This window comes from Saccopteryx bilineata, chromosome 5 (genome assembly GCF_036850765.1).
Source record: "Saccopteryx bilineata isolate mSacBil1 chromosome 5, mSacBil1_pri_phased_curated, whole genome shotgun sequence".
In the NCBI taxonomy this organism is placed as follows: domain Eukaryota; kingdom Metazoa; phylum Chordata; class Mammalia; order Chiroptera; family Emballonuridae; genus Saccopteryx; species Saccopteryx bilineata.
In genome coordinates this window covers 201843492-201866931 of record NC_089494.1, presented here as the reverse complement: position 1 = coordinate 201866931, position 23440 = coordinate 201843492, and the positions used below count along the sequence as shown (strand labels likewise).

At 36.8% G+C, this 23440-nt stretch overlaps 1 protein-coding gene across 2 annotated transcripts in view; it reads right to left on the bottom strand.

The window, feature by feature from the left end:
• Window positions 1-23440, bottom strand: part of RASGEF1B (RasGEF domain family member 1B) — a 691952-nt gene that overhangs the window by 407660 nt on the left and 260852 nt on the right. For both annotated transcript variants that reach the window (XM_066278925.1, XM_066278926.1), the window contains exon 3: window positions 20878-20931. In XM_066278925.1, coding sequence (XP_066135022.1) covers window positions 20878-20931 — 54 coding nt within the window. The remainder of the gene's footprint in view (window positions 1-20877; window positions 20932-23440) is intronic.

The window sequence follows — 23440 nt, the reverse complement described above, 5'->3', positions numbered from 1 at the left end:
TTTGCGCGCGCAGATAAGGAGTGAGCAATTCCTCCGAGTGCCTCGGCAGTGCGTGCCCGTGTTATCACACAGAGGGGCAGAGTCAGGGGCCTTTGTGTGGGCCAAAGCGGAATCTCGAGCCGCCCCAGCGCCTTGCAAAAGCCGCGCACGGGGACGGAGCGAGACTCAATTCCAACGCTGCAACTTTTCCCTGCGGTTGGGGGTTTCACTCAGAGCATGAGACTGCTGGCCGGATATCCTGGTCATAGACAGTGAGTGAGAGTTTCCTCCAAGCACCCCGGAAGTGGGCGCCCGCCTGTGTTACCGGACAGAGTGGCAGAGCCAGAGGTCTTTGAGTGGGCGGAAACCCCGCCTGATTATGCTAGCAGCTCTGACTGACTGAGCCTTACCCAGAGCCCTGTGCTGAGTGGAAATAGAGTGGGGAGTTGCCAGCTCTTTGAACCTCTACTATCCAGGCAGAGGCAGCAGCAACCCCATAGCTGGATTATCAGGCTACTAATTGAGGAAGGAAAGACTAGGAGAAAGGCTCCAGGAACACGGACTCTCTCACTGTCGGAGCCTATAAATGCTAATGAGCTTCGACTGCCAACGAGATTAAAGCACAATACATGACATTGCCATAGAGACTTATCAACTGCAAACCTCTACCTGAGCGTGCCAAAGGGGCAGAACCCGGGTTACAGAGTCACCGACCAGGAAGAGGGAGAGAAAAGAAAAAGCAAGAAGATAACCTCTCAAAATCAAGAATAATCTGCAGACTTTATAACCTATCCCATTTTATTATATTTGTTCGTTTGTTTCTCTTATCTTCATTCTTTTTTTTTTATACTAAATTTTTATTAATGGTAATGGGATGACATTAATAAATCAGAATACATATATTCAAAGAAAATATGTCTAGGTTATTTTGTCATTAAATTATATTGCAAACCCCTCGCCCAAAGTCAGATTGTCTTCCGCTACCCTCTATCTAGTTCTCTGTGACCCTCCCCCTCCCCCTAACTCTCTCCCTCCCTCCCTCCCATGTCCTCCCTCCCCCCACCCTTGGTAATCACCACACTCTTGTCCATGTCTCTTAGTCTCATTTTTATGTTCCAACAATGTATGGAATCATGTAGTTCTTGTTTTTTTCTGATTTACTTATTTCACTTCTTATAATGTTATCAAGATCCCACCATTTTGCTGTAAATGATCTGATGTCATCATTTCTTATGGCTGAGTAGTATTCCATAGAGAATATGTGCCACATCTTCTTTATCCAGTCTTCTATTAAAGGGCTTTTTGGTTGTTTCCATGTCTTGGCCACTGTGAACAGTGCTGCAATGAACATGGGGCTACATGTGTCTTCACGTATCAATGTTTCTGAGGTTTTGCGGTATATACCCAGTAGAGGGATTGCTGGGTCATAAGGTAGTTTTATTTTCAGTTTTTTGAGGAACCACCATACTTTCCTCCATAATGGTTGTACTACTTTACAGTCCCAACAACAGCGAAGGAGGGTTCCTTTTTCTCCACAGCCTCTCCAACATTTGCTATTACCCTTCTTGTTGATAATAGCTAATCTAACAGGAGTGAGGTGGTATCTCATTGTAGTTTTGATTTGCATTTCTCTAATAACTAATGAAGCTGAGCATCTTTTCATATATCTGTTGGCCATTTGTATCTCTTCCTGGGAGAAGTGTCTGTTCATGTCCTCTTCCCATTTTTTAATTGGATTGCTTGTTTGTTTGTTGTTGTTTTATGAGTTCTTTGTAAATTTTGGATATTAGGCCCTTATTTGAGCTGTTGTTTGAAAATATCATTTCCCATTTAGTTGGCTGTCTGTTTATTTTTATATCAGTTTCTCTTGCTGAGCAAAAACTTTTTATTCTGATGTAGTCCTATTCATTTATCTTTGCCTTCACTTCTCTTTCCATTGGAGTCAAGTTCATAAAATGTTCTTTAAAACCCAGGTCCATGATTTTAGTACCTATGTCTTCTTCTATGTACTTTATTGTTTCAGGTCTTATATTTAGGTCTTTGATCCATTTTGAATTAATTTTAGTAAACGGTGACAGGCTGTAGTCGAGTTTCATTCTTTTGCATGTGGCTTTCCAGTTTTCCCAACACCATTTGTTGAAGAGGCTTTCTTTTCTCCATTGTGTGTTGTTGGCCCCTTTATCAAAGATTATTTGACCATATATATGTGGTTTTATTTCTGGGCTTTCTATTCTGTTCCATTGGTATGAGTGTCTATTTTTCTGCCAATACCATGCTGTTTTGATTATCGTGGCCCTATAATATAGTTTAAAGTCAGGTATTGTAATGCCCCAAGCTTCATTCTTTTTCCTTAGGATTGTTTTGGTTATTCGGGGTTTTTTATAGTTCCATATAAATCTGATGATTTTTTGTTCCATTTCTTTAAAAAATCTCATAGGGATTTTGATGGGAATTGCATTAAATTTGTATATTGCTTTGGGTAATATGGCCATTTTGATTATATTTATTCTTCCTATCCAAGAACAAGGAATATTTTTCCATCTCATTGTATCTTTTTCGATTTCCCTTAACAATGCTTTGTAATTTTCATTATATAGGTCCTTTACGTTCTTTGTTATGTTTATTCCTAGGTATTTTATTTTTTTTGTTGCAATCGTGAAGGGGATTATTTTTTTGAGTTCGTTTTCTAATATTTATTGTTGGCATATAGAAAGGCTATGGACTTTTGTATGTTAATTTTGTATCCTGCGACCTTACTGTATTGGTTTATTGTTTCTAATAATCTTTTTGTGGAGTCCTTCGGGTTTTCGATGTATAGGATCATATCATCTGCAAAAAGTGATACCTTTACTTCTTCTTTTCCGATATGGATGCCTTTTATTTCTTTGTCTTGTCTGATTGCTCTGGCCAGAACTTCTAGCACCACGTTAAATAAGAGTGGAGAGAGTGGACAACCCTGTCTTGTTCCTAATTTAAGGTAGAAAGTCCTCAGTTTTATGCCGTTTAATAGGATGTTGGCTGATGGTTTATCATATATGGCCTTTATCATGTTGAGATATTTTCCTTCTATACCCATTTTGTTCAGAGTCTTAAACATAAAATTGTGTTGTATTTTATCAAAAGCCTTTTCTGCATCTATTGATAAGATCATGTGGTTTTTGTTCTTTGTTTTGTTGATATGGTGTATTACGTTAACCGTTTTGCGTATGTTGAACCATCCTTGAGATTCTGGGATGAATCCCACTTGATCATGATGTATTATTTTTTTAATATGTTGTTGTATTCGGTTTGCCAGTATTTTGTTTAGTATTTTAGCATCTGTATTCATTAGAGATATTGGTCTGTAGTTTTCTTTCTTTGTGCCATCCTTGCCAGGTTTTGGTATGAGGGTTATGTTGGCCTCATAGAATGTGTTTGGAAGTATTGCTTCTTCTTCAATTTTTTGGAAGACTTTGAGTAGAATAGCAACCAAGTCTTCTTTGAATGTTTGATAGAATTCATTAGTTTAACCGTCTGGGCCTGGACTTTTATTTTTGGGGAGGTTTTTAATAGTTATTTCTATTTCCTCCCTGCTGATTGGTCTGTTTAGGCTTTCTGCTTCTTCATGACTCAGTCTAGGAAGGTTGTATTGTTCTAGGAATTTATCCATTTCTTCTAGTTTATTGTATTTGGTGCCATATAATTTTTCATAGTATTCTACAATAATTCTTTGTATATCTATGATGTCTGTGGTGATCTCTCCTCTTTCATTTTGGATTTTATTTATTTGAGTCCTGTGCCTTTTTTCCTTGGTGAGTCTTGCCAAGGGTTTGTCAATTTTGTTGATCTTTTCAAAGAACCAGCTCCTTGTTTTATTGATTTTTTCTATAGTTTTTCTGTTCTCTATTTCATTTATTTCTGCTCTGATTTTTATTATCTCCTTTCTTCGGCTGGTTTTGGGTTGTCTTTGTTCTTCTTTTTCTAGTTCCTTAAGGTGTGAAGTTAAGTGGTTTACTTGGGCTCTCTCTTGTTTGTTCATATAGGCCTGAAGTGATATGAGCTTTCCTCTTATTACTGCTTTTGCTGCATCCCAGAGATTCTGATATCTCGTATTTTCATTTTCATTTCTCTGTATATATTTTTTGATCTCTGCGCTTATTTCTTCTTTGACCCATTCATTTTTTAGAAGTATGTTGTTTAGTTTCCACATTTTTGTGGGTTTTCCCCCCTCTTTTTTGCAGTTGAATTCTAGTTTCAAGGCTTTATGATCAGAAAACATGCTTGGTACAATTTCAATTTTTCTAAATTTGCTGATATTGTCTTTGTGGCTCAACATATGGTCAATTCTTGAGAATGTTCCATGTACACTAGAGAAAAATGTATACTCTGTCGCTTTGGGATGAAGTGTCCTGTAGATGTCTATCATATCCAGGTGTTCTAGTATTTTGTTTAAGGCCACTATGTCTTTGTTGATTCTCTGTTTGGATGACCGATCTAGAGCCGTCAGTGGTGTATTGAGGTCTCCAAGTATGATTGTATTTTTATCAGTTTTTGTTTTAAGGTCAATAAGTAGCTGTCTTATATATTTTGGTGCTCCTTGGTTTGGTGCATATATATTAAGGATTGTTATGTCTTCTTGATTCAACTTCCCCTTAATCATTATGAAATGACCATTTTTGTCTCTGAGCACATTTTCTGTCTTGTAGTCAGCATTATTAGATATGAGAATTGCTACACCTGCCTTTTTTTTGGTTGTTGTTTGCTTGGAGTATTGTTTTCCAGCCTTTCACTTTGAATTTGTTTTTATCCTTGTTGCTTAGATGTGTTTCTTGTAGGCAGCATATAGTTGGATTTTCTTTTTTAATCCATTCTGCTTCTCTGTGTCTTTTTATTGGTAAGTTTAATCCATTTACATTTAGTGTAATTATTGACACTTGTGGGTTCCCTACTGCCATTTTATAAATTGCTTTCTGTTAGTTTTGTATCTAGTTTGATTCTTCTCTTTTGTTTTTCTATCATTTGTTTTTGTTTGTTTGTTTTCCATACTTCTTTCCTCTGTTGCTACCTTTTTTAAGTCCAGTGTTTTTGTGGTGGTTTTTTCAAGGGTGGTTACTATTAAGTAATGAAAAGGGTACCTACCATATTCATTGTAGTACCCTATCTTATAAGTATTTCTGCACTTCATCGTCCTTTGCTACTGTTAATCTCCATCCCCTCCCCCCTTTTTTTTCTTTGTTGTCACAGTTTAAATTTGGTTTTATTGTGTTCTTGGTGGAGCTGTTACTTGTGGTGTTGTTTTCTTTTGTTCTTTGAATCTGGTTGGAAAACCCCCCTTAGTATTTCCTGGAGTGGGGGCTTTCTGTTGATAAATTCTCTCATCTTTTCTGTATTTGTGAATGTTTTTATATCTCCTTCATACTTGAAGGATAGCTTTGATGGGTATAGTATTCTTGGCTGAAAGTTCCTCTCTTTCAGGGCTTTAAATATTGGGGTCCACTCTCTTCTAGCTTGTAGAGTTTCTGCTGAGAAATCTGATGATAATTTAATAGGCCTTCCTTTATATGTTGTACTCTTCTTTTCCCTGGCTGCCTTGAGAATTTTTTCTTTGTCATTGGTTTGTGTCATCTTTATTATGATGTGCCTTGGAGTGGGTTTGTTGGGGTTAAGAAAACTCGGTGTTCTGTTTGCTTCTTGAATTTGAGGCTTTAGTTCTTTCCACAGGCTTGGGAAGTTCTCATCTATTATTTGTTTGAGTATATTTTCCATTCCATTTTCTTTCTCTTCTCCCTCTGATATACCTATTATTCTTATGTTATTCTTTCTGATGGAGTCAGACAATTCCTGTAGGGCTTTCTCGTTTTTTATTATTTTTGAGTCTCTTTCTTCTTCTCTCTGTTGTGCCTCAAGTTGTTTGTCTTCTATTTCACTAATCCTATCTTCAATCTGGGCTGTTCTGTTAGCTAAGCTTGTTACCTCGTTTTTCAGCACCTCTGAATTGAGTTTTTCATTTCTGTTTGATTTGTTTTTATAGTTTCAATTTCCTTGGTAATATATTCTTTGTGTTCATTGAGTTGTTTTCTGATCTCCCTATATTGCTTTTCTGTTTTCTTATATATCTCTGAGTATTTTTAAGATTTCTATTTTAAATTCTCTGTCATTTAGCTCCAAGGCTTCCAATATATTAAGTCTTTTCTCCATAGATTTTTCCACATCTATTTGTGTTACCTCTCTTTCTTTTGTATCCATAATATTCGATTTCCTCTTTCTTATCAGCATCTGAGGGTGGTCTTGTTGATAGCACTAATTAGAATTAATAATGAATAAAGAGAAAAGAAAAAAAAAAGAAAAAAAAAAGGTAAAACACCCCACAAAAAAAAACAGTAATAATTTATTATTTCCCCCTTTTTTTTTCTTTCTTCTCTTTCCCTCCTCTCCCCTCCTCAGGGAAATATCATGCCTATAATGGAGGGCCTGATTCGGGGTGAAGAGTTCAAGGGGCAAAAAAAGGGAGTAGGGACCTACTAAATGCAAAAAAAAAAGGAAGAAAATCTTAGACAAGCATAAGATGATTTGCTTGTAAGTGATGGTCAACTAAGAGAAATAATGAGAGGGATAAGAAGGAACCAGAAAAAAGGAACAAAAAAGAATAATAAAGAAGAAAAAAAAATAATAAGTAAAAATCTGTTGTATTAAGTGGAGCGAAGATTAAATACAATGGAGACCTTGGGTTGGGAGGACCCAAAATGCCACAAAAATAAACAAACAAGAAAAAAAATAAAAACAAAAGCAAAAAAGAAAAATAAAGCCAAAAAAAAGCCTTGAGTCCCAAATTAACTAATTTGTTCGTGATTGAGGATTATATGGGAGGAAAGTAAAATGAGAAAAGAAAAAACGAATAGAAAGGAAAAAATAAGAAAACGAGAAAAACGAAGGAAGTAATAAAATAGGAAAAGAAAAAAACAAAATAAAGCAAGACAAAAAAAAAAACAAAAGAGGAGAGAGTGAGAGTTAAGTGTTTTGGAGTATAACCTTAAAGGAGGGTGAGGATGAAGAAGAGAAATAAAATGCAACACTCATGGGTAGTGTAGTTCAAGAAAGGGGAAACATAAGATGGGCAGAGAATAAAAGGACTGAGGTGGAGGAAATAAAGGCAATAAGATAGAAGAAACAAACAACAACAACAACAAAAAATTAGTGGATCAAGTTGTAAAGTCTGTGGATTTTTCTTGATTTTGAGAGGTTAACTTCTTCCTTTTTCTTTTCTCTCCCTCTTCCTGTTCGGTGACTCTGTACCCCAGGCTCTGCCCCTGTGTCACACTTAGGTAGGGATTGCAGTTGATGGGATTCTATGGCAATGTCATATAATTGGCTTTAGTCTTGTTGGTAGTCAAGGCTTGTTGGCGTTTGCAGGGTCCAACGATGAGAGAGTTTGCTTTCCTGGATTCTCTCTCCTAGTCCCCCCTTTCTGAATTAGCAGCCTGGTGATCCAGCTATAAGGCTGCAACTATTTCTGCCTGGGGAGTAAGAGGCTCAAAGAGCTGGGAAATCCCCACTCTATCTCCACTCAATGCAAGGCTTTTGGAAAGGCTCTGACAGTCAGGGCCTCCAGTTTAATCAGGCGGGGCTGGGAGTCAGTTGTTGTCAAGGTGACTGTTCAGCGCCTATCATTTAGTTGGACCTCTCAACCCAGGCTTTCCACACTTTGTAGCCTGTTTTTGCAGGGAAGAAGAGGCACTAGTCTCTGCTTGCGACTAGTGTAGTATAGATCTTATTATCTGCCAAGTCCCTCTAGTTAGCGTTTATCCCTGAATATGGAGGCTCTATCAATCAGAAGTTGCCCCCGCCCCTTTAGCGAGAGGCACTAAAAAATATCACGCCTCTTGTCTTGGATCGCTGAACTGAGAGAGATCTTATCAATGAGAACTGAGGGTGCACAGATTTCTTGGGTTAAGCTAGTTTCAGAGATTGGGTCGCAGCTGTGCTTCCGAAGGTATTTTAGGCTGCCTGCGCGCGCCCCTCCCCCAACACTTGATTTTTAGCTTGAATGGCTGGGTGAGGTGCCCGCCCACGGAGAGAATCTCCCAAGCCTCTCCCACTCGCCCTGCCGCTGGCGGCTGGATCGCACCAGGCGCAGGATAATGGAGCACCCTGGGTGTGCAGGCCAGTAGGGCGCTCTGGGCATGTGGAATGCCCAAGGCACGTGCACGAATGGGGTGCTCTGGGCACCGGTGGCTGGCGACTCTCACTCGCAGTGAGCGGGCCGCTGGGAACGTTAGCGGTGCCCAACCGGACCGGGCGCGCGCGCGGCTGCTTGCGGCAGCTCTCGGCAGCGGCTCGCGGCGGCGGCTCGCGGCTCCCAAGTGTGGGCTGACTCACCACAGGCGCACTTCCTCGTGGCTTGAATGAACGTCCCTGCGGTAAATTCCTCCACAACCTCGTCTCTCAGATTCAAGTGATAACAGTCCTTTCGCTATCAGTTTGTGTGGAACTCCAGAATGCTCCGAGGATAAATTTTTCTGTTTCTAGGTGATAAATTTTTGTGATTTAGGGGAGAGCTGTCGGACGCGCTGCTCACGGCGCCATTTCCGTGACGTCACTCTATCTTCATTCTTGATACTTTTTTTTCCTCCTCCAATTTGGCTGATTAACTCTCTACCGGTCTTACTCTCTCCTCTCCTTGAACTACACTACCCATAAGTGTTACATCTCCCATTATCTTTTCTCCTCTCTTCCTTTCTCTCTATGAGGGTTACACTCCAAAACCCTTAACTCTCTCTCTCTCCTTTCGTTTTTCTTCTTTTAGTGGTTCCCTCTTTTTTTCTCTCTCTTTCTTTTCTCCCTCTATATTAGTTTCTTCCTTTCTCCTTTACATCTCCTCTCATTCAAACCTCAATAACAAACAAATTATCTAATCTGGGACTCAAACCTATGTTTGTGGCATTTTGGGGGGTTTTTACTTCACCTTTTTAACTCACTAGCAGTGCTCCCATCCCTGGCTCTCCATATTATCTAGTTCTGGTTCCACTAAATACAATAGTAAGTTTTTAATTTGTCCCCCCATTTTTCTGTTTTCCTCTTATTCCTCTCATCATAACTCTTAGACAACCAACACCTAAAAGCAAATCATTTTATTCTTGACCCAAATTTTTTCCTTATTTGCTTTTTGTGGGTCCATACGCTTTTTTTTTCTTTTTTCTTTTTTTTTTCTTTTTTTTTCCCCCCTTTATTACTTTTCCCCAATTCAGGCCCTCCATCACAGGCATTGTTTGTTATAATTCACAGTCCACCACAAGATTTTCTCAAGAAAGACGGGAGAGGAGAGGAGAGGAAAAAAGGAGGGGGGGAATAATTTCCCTTTTTAAAAAATTTTTTTATTTATTTTTCTTTATTTCATCATTAATTTTTTTTAAAAAAACAACTCTTCGATTTTTTATTTTTTTTATTTTTTTAACTTATTATTCTTTATTAAATCTCATTAATACTATCAACAAAACCACCCTCAGATGCCATTAAGTAAGAGAAAATCGAATATCATGGATACAAAAGAAAGAGAGGTAGCACAGCTAGATGAGGAAAAATCTATGGAGAAAAAATTTAATATATTGAAAACCTTGGAGCTAAATGACAGAGAATTCAAGATAGAAATCCTAAAAATCCTCCGAGATATACAAGAAAACATAGAAAGGCAATTTAGGGAGCTCAGAAAACAACTCAATGAACACAAAGAATATATGTCTAAGGAACTTGAAACTATAAAAACAAATCAAACAGAGATGAAAAACTCAATTCACGAGCTGAAAAACGAAGTAACAAGCTTAGCTAATAGAACAGGTCAGATAGAAGAGAGGATTAGTGAAATAGAAGACAAGCAACTTGAGGCACAACAGAGAGAAGAAGAAAGAGACTCAAAAATTAAAAAAAATGAGATAGCCCTACAAGAATTATCTGACTCCATCAAAAAGAATAACATAAGAATAATAGGTATAGCCCTGGCCGGTTGGCTCAGCGGTAGAGCGTCGGCCTAGCGTGCGGAGGACCCGGGTTCGATTCCCGGCCAGGGCACACAGGAGAAGCGCCCATTTGCTTCTCCACCCCTCCGTCGCGCCTTCCTCTCTGTCTCTCTCTTCCCCTCCTGCAGCCAAGGCTCCATTGGAGCAAAGATGGCCCGGGCGCTGGGGATGGCTCTGTGGCCTCTGCCTCAGGCGCTAGAGTGGCTCTGGTCGCAACATGGCGATGCCCAGGATGGGCAGAGCATCGCCACCTGGTGGGCAGAGCTTCGCCCCTGGTGGGCGTGCCGGGTGGATCCCGGTCGGGCGCATGCAGGAGTCTGTCTGACTGTCTCTCCCTGTTTCCAGCTTCAGAAAAATGCAAAAAAAAAAAAAAAGAATAATAGGTATATCAGAGGGAGAAGAGAGAGAAAATGGAATGGAGAACAAACTCAAACAAATAATAGATGAGAACTTCCCAAGCCTGTGGAAAGAACTAAAGCCTCAAGTTCAAGAAGCAAACAGAACTCCAAGTTTTCTTAACCCCAACAAACCTACTCCAAGGCATATCATAATGAAATTGACACAAACCAACAGCAAAGAAAAAATTCTCAAGGCAGCCAGGGAAAAGAAGAATACAACATATAAAGGAAGGCCCATTAGATTATCATCAGATTTCTCAGCAGAAACTCTACAAGCTAGAAGAGAGTGGACCCCAATATTTAAAGTCCTGAAAGAGAGGAACTTTCAGCCATGAATACTATACCCATCAAAGCTATCCTTCAAATATGAAGGAGAAATAAAAACATTCACAGATACAGAAAAGATGAGGGAATTTATCATCAGAAAACCCCCACTCCAGGAATTACTAAAGGGGGTTCTCCAATCAGATACAAACAACAAAAAAAAACAGAGCCACAAGTAAAAGCTCCAAGAAGAACACAATAAAACCAAATTTAAACTGTGACAACAACAAAAAGAAAGAGGGGGAGAAGATGGAGATTAACAGTAGCAAAGGATGATGGAGTGCAAAAGTACTCACAAAATAGTTCGCTACAATGAACAGGGTAGGGACCCTTTTCATTACTCAAAGGTAACCACCATTGAAAAAACCACCACAGAAGCACATGAGATAAAAAAGATAGCAACAGAGGAAAGATGTATGGAATACAACCAAATAAAAACAAAAGATAGAAAAACAAAAGAGAAGGATCAAACAAGACACAAAACTAACAGAAAGCAAGATATAAAATGGCAATAGGGAACTCACAAGTATCAATAATTACACTAAATGTAAACAGATTAAACTCACCAATAAAAAGGCACAGAGTAGCAGAATGGATTAAAAAAGAAAATCCAACTGTATGCTGCCTACAGGAAACTCATCTAAGTAACAAGGATAAAAACAAATTCAAAGTGAAAGGCTTGAAAACAATACTCCAAGCAAATAACATCCAAAAAAAAGCAGGTGTAGCAATACTCATATCGGATAATGCTGATTACAAGACAGGAAAAGTACTCAGAGACAAAAATGGCCATTTCATAATGGCTAAGGGGACATTGAATCAAGAAGACATAACAATTCTTAATATATATGCACCAAACCAAGGAGCACCAAAATATATAAGACAGCTACTTATTGATCTTAAAACAAAAACTGACAAAAATACAATCATACTTGGAGACCTCAATACACCGCTGACGGCTCTAGATCGGTCATCCAGAGAATCAACAAAGACATAGTGGCCTTAAACAAAACACTAGAGCACCTGGATATGATAGACATCTACAGGACATTTCATCCCAAAGTGACTGAGTATACATTCTTCTCCAGTGTACATGGATCATTCTCAAGAATTGACCATATGTTGGGCCACAAAAACAACATCAGCAAATTCAGAAAAATTGAAGTTGTACCAAGCATATTTTCTGATCATAAAGCCTTGAAACTAGAATTCAACTGCAAAAAAGAGGAAAAAAATCCCACAAAAATGTGGAAACTAAACAACATACTTTTAAAAAATGAATGGGTCAAAGAAGAAATAAGCGCAGAGATCAAAAGATATATACAGACTAATGAAAATGACAATACCACATATCAGAATCTATGGGATGCAGCAAAAGCAGTGATAAGAGGGAAGTTCATATCGCTTCAGGCATATATGAACAAACAAGAGAGAGCCCAAGTGAACCACTTAACTTCCCACCTTAAGGAACTAGAAAAAGAAGAACAAAGACAACCCAAAAGCAGCCGAAGAAAGGAGATAATAAAAATCAGAGCAGAAATAAATGAATTAGAGAACAGAAAAACTATAGAAAAATTAATAGAACAAGGAGCTGGTTCTTCGAAAAGATCAACAAAATTGACAAACCCTTGGCAAGACTCACCAAGGAAAAAAGAGAAAGAACTCATATAAACAAAATCCATAATGAAAGAGGAGAAATCAAAACGGACACCGTAGGTATACAAAGAATTATTGTAGACTACTATGAAAAACTTTATGCCACTAAATTCAACAACCTAGAAGAAATAGATAAATTTTTAGAAAAATACAACCTTCCTAGACTGAGTCAAGAAGAAGCAGAAAGCCTAAACAGACCTATCAGTAGAGAAGAAATAGAAAAAACCATTAAAAACCTCCACAAAAATAAAAGTCCAGGCCCTGACGGCTATACCAGCAAATTTTATCAAACATTCAAAGAAGACTTGGTTCCTATTCTACTCAAAGTCTTCCAAAAAATTGAAGAAGAAGCAATACTTCCAAACACATTTTATGAGGCCAACATAACCCTCATACCAAAACCAGACAAGGATGGCACAAAAAAAGAAAACTACAGACTAATATCTCTAATGAATACAGATGCTAAAATACTAAACAAAATACTAGCAAATCGAATGCAACAACATATTAAAAAAATAATATATCATGATCAAGTGGGATTCATCCCAGAATCTCAAGGATGGTTCAGCATACGCAAAACGGTTAAAGTAATACACCATATCAACAAAACAAAGAACAAAAACCACATGATCTTATCAATAGACGCAGAAAAGGCTTTCGATAAAATACAACACAATTTTATGTTTAAGACTCTCAACAAAATGGGTATAGAAGGAAAATATCTCAACATGATAAAGGCCATATATGATAAACCATCAGCTAACATCATATTAAATGGCACTAAACTGAAGGCTTTCCCCCTTAAATCAGGAACAAGACAGGGTTGTCCACTCTCTCCACTCTTATTTAATGTGGTACTAGAGGTTCTCGCCACAGCAATCAGACAAGACAAAGAAATAAAAGGCATCCATATCGGAAATGAAGAAGTAAAGGTATCACTTTTTGCAGATGATATGATCCTATACATCGAAAACCCCAAAGAATCCACAAAAAGACTACTAGAAACAATAAGCCAATACAGTAAGGTCGCAGTATACAAAATTAACATACAGAAGTCAATAGCCTTTCTATATGCCTACAATGAAACAACTGAGAAGGAACTCAAAAGAATAATCCCCTTCACGATTGCAACAAAAAAAATAAAATACTTAGGAATAAACATAACAAAAAATGTAAAGGACTTATATAATGAAAACTATAAACCATTGTTAAGGGAAATCGAAAAACATATAATGAGATGGAAGAATATACCTTGTTCTTGGCTAGGAAGAATAAATATAATCAAGATGGCTATATTACCCAAAGCAATATACAAATTTAATGCAATTCCCATCAAACTTCCAATGACAGTTTTTAAAGAAATAGAGCAAAAAGTCATCAGATTTATATGGAACTATAAAAAACCCTGAATAGCCAAAGCAATCCTAAAGAAAAAGAATGAAGCTGGGGGCATAACAATACCTGACTTCAAACTCTATTATACGGCCACGACAATCAAAACAGCATGGTATTGGCAGAAAAATAGACACTCAGACCAATGGAACAGAATAGAAAGTCCAGAAATAAAACCACATATATATAGTCAAATAATTTTTGATAAAGGGGCCAACTACACACAATGGAGAAAAGAAAGCCTCTTCAATAAATGGTGCTGGGAAAACTGGAAAGCCACATGCAAAAGAATGAAACTGGACTACAGTCTCTCCCCCTGTACAAAAATTAACTCAAAATGGATCAAAGATCTAAACATAAGACCTGAAACAATTAAGTACATAGAAGAAGACATAGGTACTCAACTCATGGACCTGGGTTTTAAAGAGCATTTTATGAATTTGACTCCACAGGCAAGAGAAGTGAAGGCAAAAATTAATGAATGGGATTACATCAGACTAAGAAGTTTTTGCTCAGCAAGAGAAACTGATAACAAAATAAACAGAAAGCCAACTAAATGGGACATGATATTTTCAAACAACAGCTCAGGTAAGGGCCTAATATCCAAAATATACAAAGAACTCATAAAACTCAACAAACAAACAAACAATCCAATAAAAAAATGGGAAGAGGATATGAATAGACACTTCTCCCAGGAAGAAATACAAATGGCCAACAGATATATGAAAAGATGCTCATCTTCTTTAGCTATTAGAGAAATGCAAATCAAAACGGCAATGAGATACCACCTCACACCTGTTCGATTAGCTGTTATTAGCAAGTCAGGTAATAGCAAATGTTGGAGAGGCTGTGGAGAAAAAGGAACCCTCATACACTGTTGGTGGGAATGTAAAGTAGTACAACCATTATGGAAGAAAGTATGGTGGTTCCTCAAAAAACTGAAAATAGAACTACCTTATGACCCAGCAATCCCTCTACTGGGTATATATCCCCAAAACTCAGAAACATTGATTCGTAAAGACACATGCAGCCCCATGTTCATTGCAGCATTGTTCACAGTGGCCACGACATGGAAACAACCAAAAAGCCCATCAATAGATGACTGGATAAAGAAGATGTGGCACATATACAGTATGGAATACTACTCAGCCATAAGAAATGATGACATCGGAACATTTACAGCAAAATGGTGGGATCTTGATAACATGATACGAAGCGAAATAAGTAAATCAGAAAAAAACAGGAACTGTATTATTCCATACGTAGGTGGGACATAATAGTGAAACTAAGAGACATTGATAAGAGTGTGGTGGTTACGGGGGGGAGGGGGGAATGGGAGAGGGATAGGGGGTGGGGAGGGGCACAAAGAAAACAAGATAGAAGGTGACAGAGGACAATCTGACTTTGGGTGGTGGGTATGCAACATAATTGAACGACAAGATAACCTGGACTTGTTATCTTTGAATATATGTATCCTGATTTATTGATGTCACCCCATTAAAAAAATAAAATTATAAATAAAAAAAAAAGATCCAACTTATATAAAAATAGAAGAGAATTACATTTATGCTAAAACAATATAGTTAATTATAAAATACTTAAATACATAATAGGGTAATTTTTTTTTCTTTTTTTTCTTTTTGTATTTTTCTGAAGCTGGAAACGGGGAGAGACAGTCCGACAGACTCCCGTATGCGCCCGACTAATTTTGTTTTTACTGAATTACTCATATATGTTATTTTGAAAAATATACTGAAGTACAATAAATTTCCAATTTTATGATAAAATTGCTATTAGAATAAATAGCTAAATTCTAGTGGTCACTCACATTTTATAGCTAAAATTTACTACTTATTGTTTGTAATTTTAAATCAAAATAAATTTAATAATATAAATTTATTGTGTTTTAAAGAAGTAGAAACAAATACCAGGACTGTGTCACATGAAGAAAAGCTGAGAATTGTGCAGATTGATTGTATCCATACTGTAGTTAGAATAATATTAACTAATTCCCTAGCACATATGTTTTCATCAGCATCATGAAAGCACTTATTAATCCCCTACAAACCTTACTTTAATTCTTTATTAGTAACTAAAATTGTCACAGCAAATGAGAAACACTTTACAAATTAAAAATAAATGAATTAGTCTTAATCACCAAATGGAAAACCAAAATTGTTTCTCAGTACATGGTATAGGGTACTGTTAACATTCAAATATATTTAATTATGTTTATAGTAATTATGTATGAGTTGGTGATAAAAATGAAAACATAATTTGTTATGTGAAAATATACCAATCTGTATATCTATATAAATACATGTTAATTTTCTAATAAAAAATCTTGGGGATGAAGTAAAAAATAAATAAATAAATAAATAAATAAATAAATAAATAAATAAATAAATAAATAAATAAATACTGTTGAAATGGTATAGTTGTGCAAACTCAAAGCTGGTTGAATAATCATCCCACCTCTCTACCAAAAAAAAGAGGAAGAAGAAAAAGAAGGAGGAGGAGGAGGAGGAGGAGGAGGAGGAGAGGAAAGTAGATGAACTGACCAGAATTATTTAACAGCATGGCTGCATTCTGGCTCCTTGCTTCCATAACTTACCCACATGAGTTCTATCATTTCTTCCTTCCCTCTTGTTATACAGCAAGACATGCCCTTATTTTATCTGAGGTTAATTTCATACTTTGGCATCCAAAGTGTTCAATCAGTCTTCTCAAGGATTCATTCAAGGGATTGCCGTTCACTTTTCTTAGATCCTCACCCTTTGCTTTTCTATTGTCTTCTTTCTAACATCATTTAAGTATACTCACTCAAATCTGTCACATCCTAAGGACTGTCCTTCAATCCCCTAACCCCCTCCAAATATTCACTCTCTCCTTCCTTTTGAAACAAATTTATTTAAAGAAGACTATGCTAATGAGGAGCCACTGCGCCACCTCACCCGCAGGTGTTGTAAAGTACCAAAAGCTACAGAATCAATATTAATATTTTAAGAGTCTTAAAGAACATTTTATTAATTTGGGTTAAGGTGTACAGAGAAATTTTGAGAATAATCTCTGTACTGTGTGATTGGCATAAAACCAGGATGGCCCTTGGCATTGTATTGTGAATGCAAAGGGAAGGAAAACATAGATTCCCAGACATTCCACCACACCTGTGGGGTAAGGGGTGAATGGCTAGCCAGGTGCAGGAAGAGAAAAGCCAAAATAAACCTTTTCTTATAGTAATGAGCCATTTGTGGGCATTTGTCCCCATGAAACTACCTCTCCTATGTAAATGCATATGGTTAATACATGTGACTCTGGACAGAAAGATGGCGGATAAACACTAGAAAATATAGGAATGCCTTTTAATATGTAAAGAGACATCTTTCTACCATTGTGTTGACTTATAAATTTTGTTTTCTCCAAAATGATGTATGGCTTGCAAATTGAACATGGTCCTATCATGTTAAAGGACATATGACTATAACCAATAGTGGTAAAGGGCACCTAATTGCAATTTTTACTTCTGTACTTCCCACTTACAAAACTATAAAAACTAGGTAGAACAAAGGGCCGGCGTGCTCTCCCTCAGATTTCTGTTGGAGTTGCCACCGCTTGGCCAAGCTAGACAATAAAGCTTTGATGTGTAATCGACGAATTTTGTTCATGTCTTCAATGTTTCGAGTCCCTCTGGATTAGGCTTAACACTACCATTACTATTACTTTCCCCATTCAACTCTAAAAACACTGCAATCTGGCTTCTGTAGTCATAACTCTGAGCTCACTAAAACCAAGAATGACCTAGAATATTAATAAATCCAATGAATGCTTTTAACCTTTATTTTACTTCTCAGAAACAATTTTGATACTATTGACTATTTTTTTATTGACAACTTCTGTAAAATCACATTCTTCTCATTTTTTTTCCAACCTCTATGGCTCTATCTTTGCACGTTCCTTCACAGGTCCATAGTCTTCTTCCAGCTCTTATATAACAATGCTCCTCAGGGTTCTTATAAATACTCCTCCTTTTCACTCTACACACCCTCCCTGGGCAATCTAATCCATTCCCCCTCTTTCAATTATCCTCTACATACATATTTCTCCCATGTTCATATCTTCAGCTTGAAATGCTTTCCTGAAATATAAATCTACATGCCTACATTTTTGCTGGTCATCTTTTCCAGGACACCTTATAGACACCATAAATTTGACATGTACCATCAACTTCCTAACTCTATTTTTATCTCAGAAAATAGCATTGCTATTCTGCTAGTTGTCTGTGTCTGAAATCAGAAAATCATCTTTAGCTACTTCCTCTTCCATATATTTAAATTATTATATCATAAAGTGTTGAGTTTATCACCCAAATAGCTCTTAATCTCCACTGCCATTATTATGATTCTAGCTACTACCATCTCCTGCCTAGATTATAGCCTTATACCTGTTATATCTAAAATCTTGCTTCTTCATGCTTTAGTATCCGAGTGATCTTAAAATAAAAATCATATCATATCACACACACCTACACTCCTAAGTTCAAAGTCCTTTAAAAATTTCTTGTTACCTTTACAATAAATCTAAACTCTTAATATGGCTATACAAGCCCTACATAATCAGGCTTTCTTCTGTCTCACTGTTCACCATTCTCTCTTTCAGGTTGCAATTTCTGGACATTCTGAGAATTTTATAGCTCTTCATCTCTCACCTCCAGACTTACACACTTGCTGTTTTTCTGCCTCCGCCTTGTCTTTACAGGGCCAATCCCATTCATTCTTTGGGTATCTGTGTGAAGGTTACCTCTTCAGAGAAGTTTTCCCTGAACCCTAAATTATTTGAGGTTCTCATAGATGATCTCATAACCTCCCAAATTAAAAAATATCATGTTGTTCATCACAATTTCACTATCCTAATCTATCATTCATATGAATTTTACTTGTTTAATGATTATAATTTTTTGAGAGTAAATGTCATATGTGATTCTTTCACTATGGTATTCCAGTTCATGTCACATAGCAGGTGCTCAGTAAACACCACTGAACTGACTGGGTAAATAAATGGATGAATAAAAATGAAATCATATATAAAATAGATTGAGTAATCTGTATATGACACATAACTGGGAGACGTAGTAAATAAGTTGGATAATAGAACTGGGTTTATAAATTATCTTTATTGATCAAAATTTTTAAATGAATTAAAATAAACATAATGACCTACATTTATACTCAAAGAATTCTTTACTTAAATGTAAAAGAGGGTCATGTTTTAATAGTAGTTGATGTGAAAATGTATTAAGGGCATGGAGAAGGGCTTTAAATTTCATGTGGCCAACGGAAGGGTATGGCTTATAAACAGCAAATGATGCCATCTTATACTCCATTAATAGAATATTAGTGCTACACTCTAGAATGTCTATAGCTTATTCTTTGTCCATGTCTTACATTGTGCTTGTCATACATCAAGTATGTAAAGAAAGCTTGTTGAATGAAGAATGGAAATTCCATAGTGCTTTTGCCAGTGGACAACATGTACAGAATGATACACAATTTTTGGCATAGGTAATAGACTATGGGGGGTAAAAAGACAACTTGGTCTAAAAGCAATAATAATAATAATAGTAGCTAATATAATGCTTGCTATGTATTGGGCATTGTAAGCACTTTATGTATGTTAACTCATCTACCATATGAGGTAGATGCAAATTTTAACCTCATTTTACAGATGATGAAAGTAAGGTACAGAAAGGTTATGTAACCAACCCAAGGTCACATAAGTAGTAAGTGGCAGAACCAGGTCTCAAAATAAGACAGCTAGCTCCCAATAGTACATGCTTTTGGGAAGCAATCATATCAATGTCCTATTAGAAATAAAGAAGAAAGATCATTAGCCTAGTGGTAGGGGGAAGAAGATTCAGAAGAAACATTTAACTGACTTCATATGTAAATCAAAAGGAGAATGATTTTAGTAAAACAAAGAACTGTCTAATACTCTGTTTCACCAGTGAGCAGTTCCGCTCATTTAGTTTCCTGTCAACAGAATATTCAAGAGGAGGCTAAAGTCCATCTATAAATGATATCAGTTGTAGTACCATTCTAGAAAAAAGGTGAGACTAGAGAACCCCTAAAGTCACTCCTTTCTCTAAGATCTATAAATTTAAGAGCACTACACAGACCTCACTTTTGGGGAGCTGAGAACAAGACAGACACAGCAGAACTCAATTAAGATGGAGATTTAATAAGCAATAAATATCTGTCAAGGTAATGAAATGGATAGCATTCAGAACAGTGGGCGTGTACCACGTTAAAGATGAATATCTCAGCTACCCACTTCCATATCAAGAAAATTCAGAAACAGGAACAGCATAGCAAACAATATCATGATACAAAATCCTAAGAAATGCCAAGTAACTAATATATGAGGCACTGTTCAACTCATTACACACCTGGTTTCCATATCCACAGATAGTGTCAAAGAATTCATTTGAGTTGTTTGGACTGTGAAATCACTTCTTTCCCGACAAGAAGGAGAAGATCTAGTTAAACCTGAGATTAAAGGGGCGATAAAAGTGCCCCCTGGGCAGCAAAGGCCAGGAATTAGACACGCTGCTTCTGCTCTAGCAGCAGTCCTCAGACCCGATCCATTACAGGGATGTCTTCCATCAGATGCCGGCGAGGCAAATCCTTTTGCAAAGCATGACAGCTTCTCAAACTTGATTGTGGTGAAGCCAAACCAGGTTCTTATGCTATATGATCAGATTCCTTTCAAAATACAAAATCATTTTTATATTGTATTGGGTTTAAGTTTATTAGATTTAAATTTGCAAACCAAGATTTAAACACCTGCGATGCAGCTTGCTCTGGACTCCCTTGAGGCTCATCTTGCAGAATAAAATGTCAGATAATAGCGTGATAGAAATATATAGAACCAGAGTTTCTCTATTTTAAAATAATGCTGTCAAGTAATAACAGAGTTTTCCATTTTCTTAAAGAGAACCATTCAAATTTTCATCTCCAAAGAAAGAGGGCTACAATATGTCATCAGGGCATTCTCATTGACACCATAACTTTTCAACTGAACGTCATCAACTATGAAACCTTTACTACTCTGGCAGCAGGCTAAAATTCTAGAGTCTGGCTTACCTTTTTGCAGTCAGATAAGGACTTCTCACTGCCCAGTGTGCTGAAAACAGTGGTCTGTAAAACAGGAAGGTAGAAGACACATTAGAACAGTCAAAGTGTAATGATGCTGACCCAGGCCTGTGCAGCTCCAATCCAAGATGGGTACTACTTCCCATAACCCCACTGGTTTCTCTGGATTTTAAAAAGCATCTGCCCTTCAATGCTCCCATTGCTGCAAGCCACCCTCTCCCCCTATAATTGAAATATTTATTTTGGGCAACAATGATTCAGCGAAGTAAAGATTCTTATTTATCTTCATTTCACAAACAAGGTAATTGCAACACAATTAGGTTGTCAAAGATCATACTTCGGGGAAATAATTAGACCAGAACTCAAAGAGAAGTTGTCTGACTCCAAAACCCAACTTCTCAACCACACATGGTACTTTCTCTTTATCTTGAAGAGATATGTCCAAAATGTCAAATGTCAAAAATCTTTCAAATGACAGCTTTTATGAGCCTGAGTCATGAAGTGGAGCTTGTCCCCATTCATGGGGTTTGTGAGCCTGAACAGCAGTATCTGGGCTTGCCACTTCATCCTCACTTTCTGCAGCACACTCACCCTCTCAGTGATCGACACATTTGCGTGTATATTTTCTTGGCCTCATGAACTACTAGAAAGGCACTTGAGCATTCAAGGCCAGTTGAAATTTACAAGTTTGTTCCTTTTGGATTATCCTATGAAAAGTTCAACTTAGCTATAGTCAGCCACATAAATAGTATTGCATTTTTTTCCAGTAAACCTTTTTTTTCCTTTAATTACAAAACTAACATATATTCTTAATGAGTTAATCCTCATTCTAACCCATCCTTTTGAGGTAATAACAATTTGTGTTCATCCCTTCCACACTTTCTATATTTTTATGCAAATATATATTCAATAATATATAATCACCTGTATTACATATATAAATGTTCTTTCTTTCTTGAGATCATGCCATCCTACTAAGACTATATTATCAACATCTCTCCAGGTCAGTTCATGTAGACTAACTCATTATTCTTTTTTTTTTAACTCATTATTCTTAATAGCTATATAACATTCCATAATACGGATACTCTATTCTTTATCTATGCTTCCCTTTACCAATTGATATTTGGTAATTTCTAGGTTTTGATGTTTTTGGTTGGTTTCTTCTTTTTATTAATGTTTGTTACAATAAATATCCAGATATTATTATATATATGCAATATCTATATACATGTTTTATGTATATGTGTATATTTATACTGATAATTTTATTTTGGTTGAAAAGGGTCAAAAAAAGTAAAAGATATATATATATCTTTTGATATATATCAAATAAATATATATATATATCTTTTGATATATATCAAATAAAGACTTTGGTAAGGCTCAAATATCCAATGTACATAAACTTTCTCCCACTCTCTCTTTATATTTATGATATAAATATTTTGTATCATAAAAATATTTATCACCTCACCTACGGTTTTGTTCTGTCTTAGAACAAGCACTGGGAGAGTTAAAAATCTGAGCCAACACATGATCTGGCCAAAAATAATATACAGTATTAAAGAGCAGGAAACATAGATGTGGATAATTACATAAGGGGGAAAAACATCTTTAATGAAGAAAAAAGAAGTTCAAGGTTTAGGTTGCATAAGATTCTTAAATTTGGCTAGCTAGCAGTTTTTATTTATGTTTTATTTTGTTTGTGAAGGCAAAGATACATGTTATTCAGAATGTTTGAATTCAAGGGGAAATGAGAAAGGAGGGGAAGACTTTTGGTAGGGGAAGAAAAGAGGACAGGCAGAAGTCAAAGAAATTAAAGAGGAAAGTTTATTAAAAATGGACACATCAGAATTACCAGGAGAAAAAGAAAATGGCTCCTATAAACAAATAGCCATCTTCACTCAAAGAGAATGAGGGCACATGGCTCATTCTTCTTATCACAACCAATCCCACTAACCAAATTTCAACCTTGACAAACAGCAGCCCACGTTGGCAGGGCCAGTGTTGGCTCTGGGAGTCCTATGCCATCTTGATCTTTGCTGCTGCCAGGTATGTCTTAGTTTCTCTCAGTTCTCTATTCCTTGGGGATGTAAGGAAAGATATCCTTGCTCACTGTTCAAAGATTATGCCAGTAATGAGATTCAGAAAAGCCAAAGAAAAATACAGTTTTCACATGATATAGTGAGAACCCCATTTACAATCTTTCAATCAAATACCTTCCTCATGACCTTTCATCAACTTGACGCATTTTTATACCTGAGCATCATGGCATAAGGGAGTCCTCAGCATTCACTCAAGGGTTTCTGGTCCAGGAAGGTAAAGACCCAGCAAAACGAGGTCATTGCTCTGGCACCATTACCTAGCCCAGTGCCCGAGACTAAGAAGGTATGCAATTAATATGCATTGAATGGAGGCAAAAAAAAAAAAAAGGCATCAGGGAAAACTGTTGTCCTTATCCTAAAACACTGTTTTGGAAGCATAATGGTGAAAAAGCAGCCTCATATATAATAGCATCACAAAGTAAAGCCAAGGAACAGAGACAAAAGGC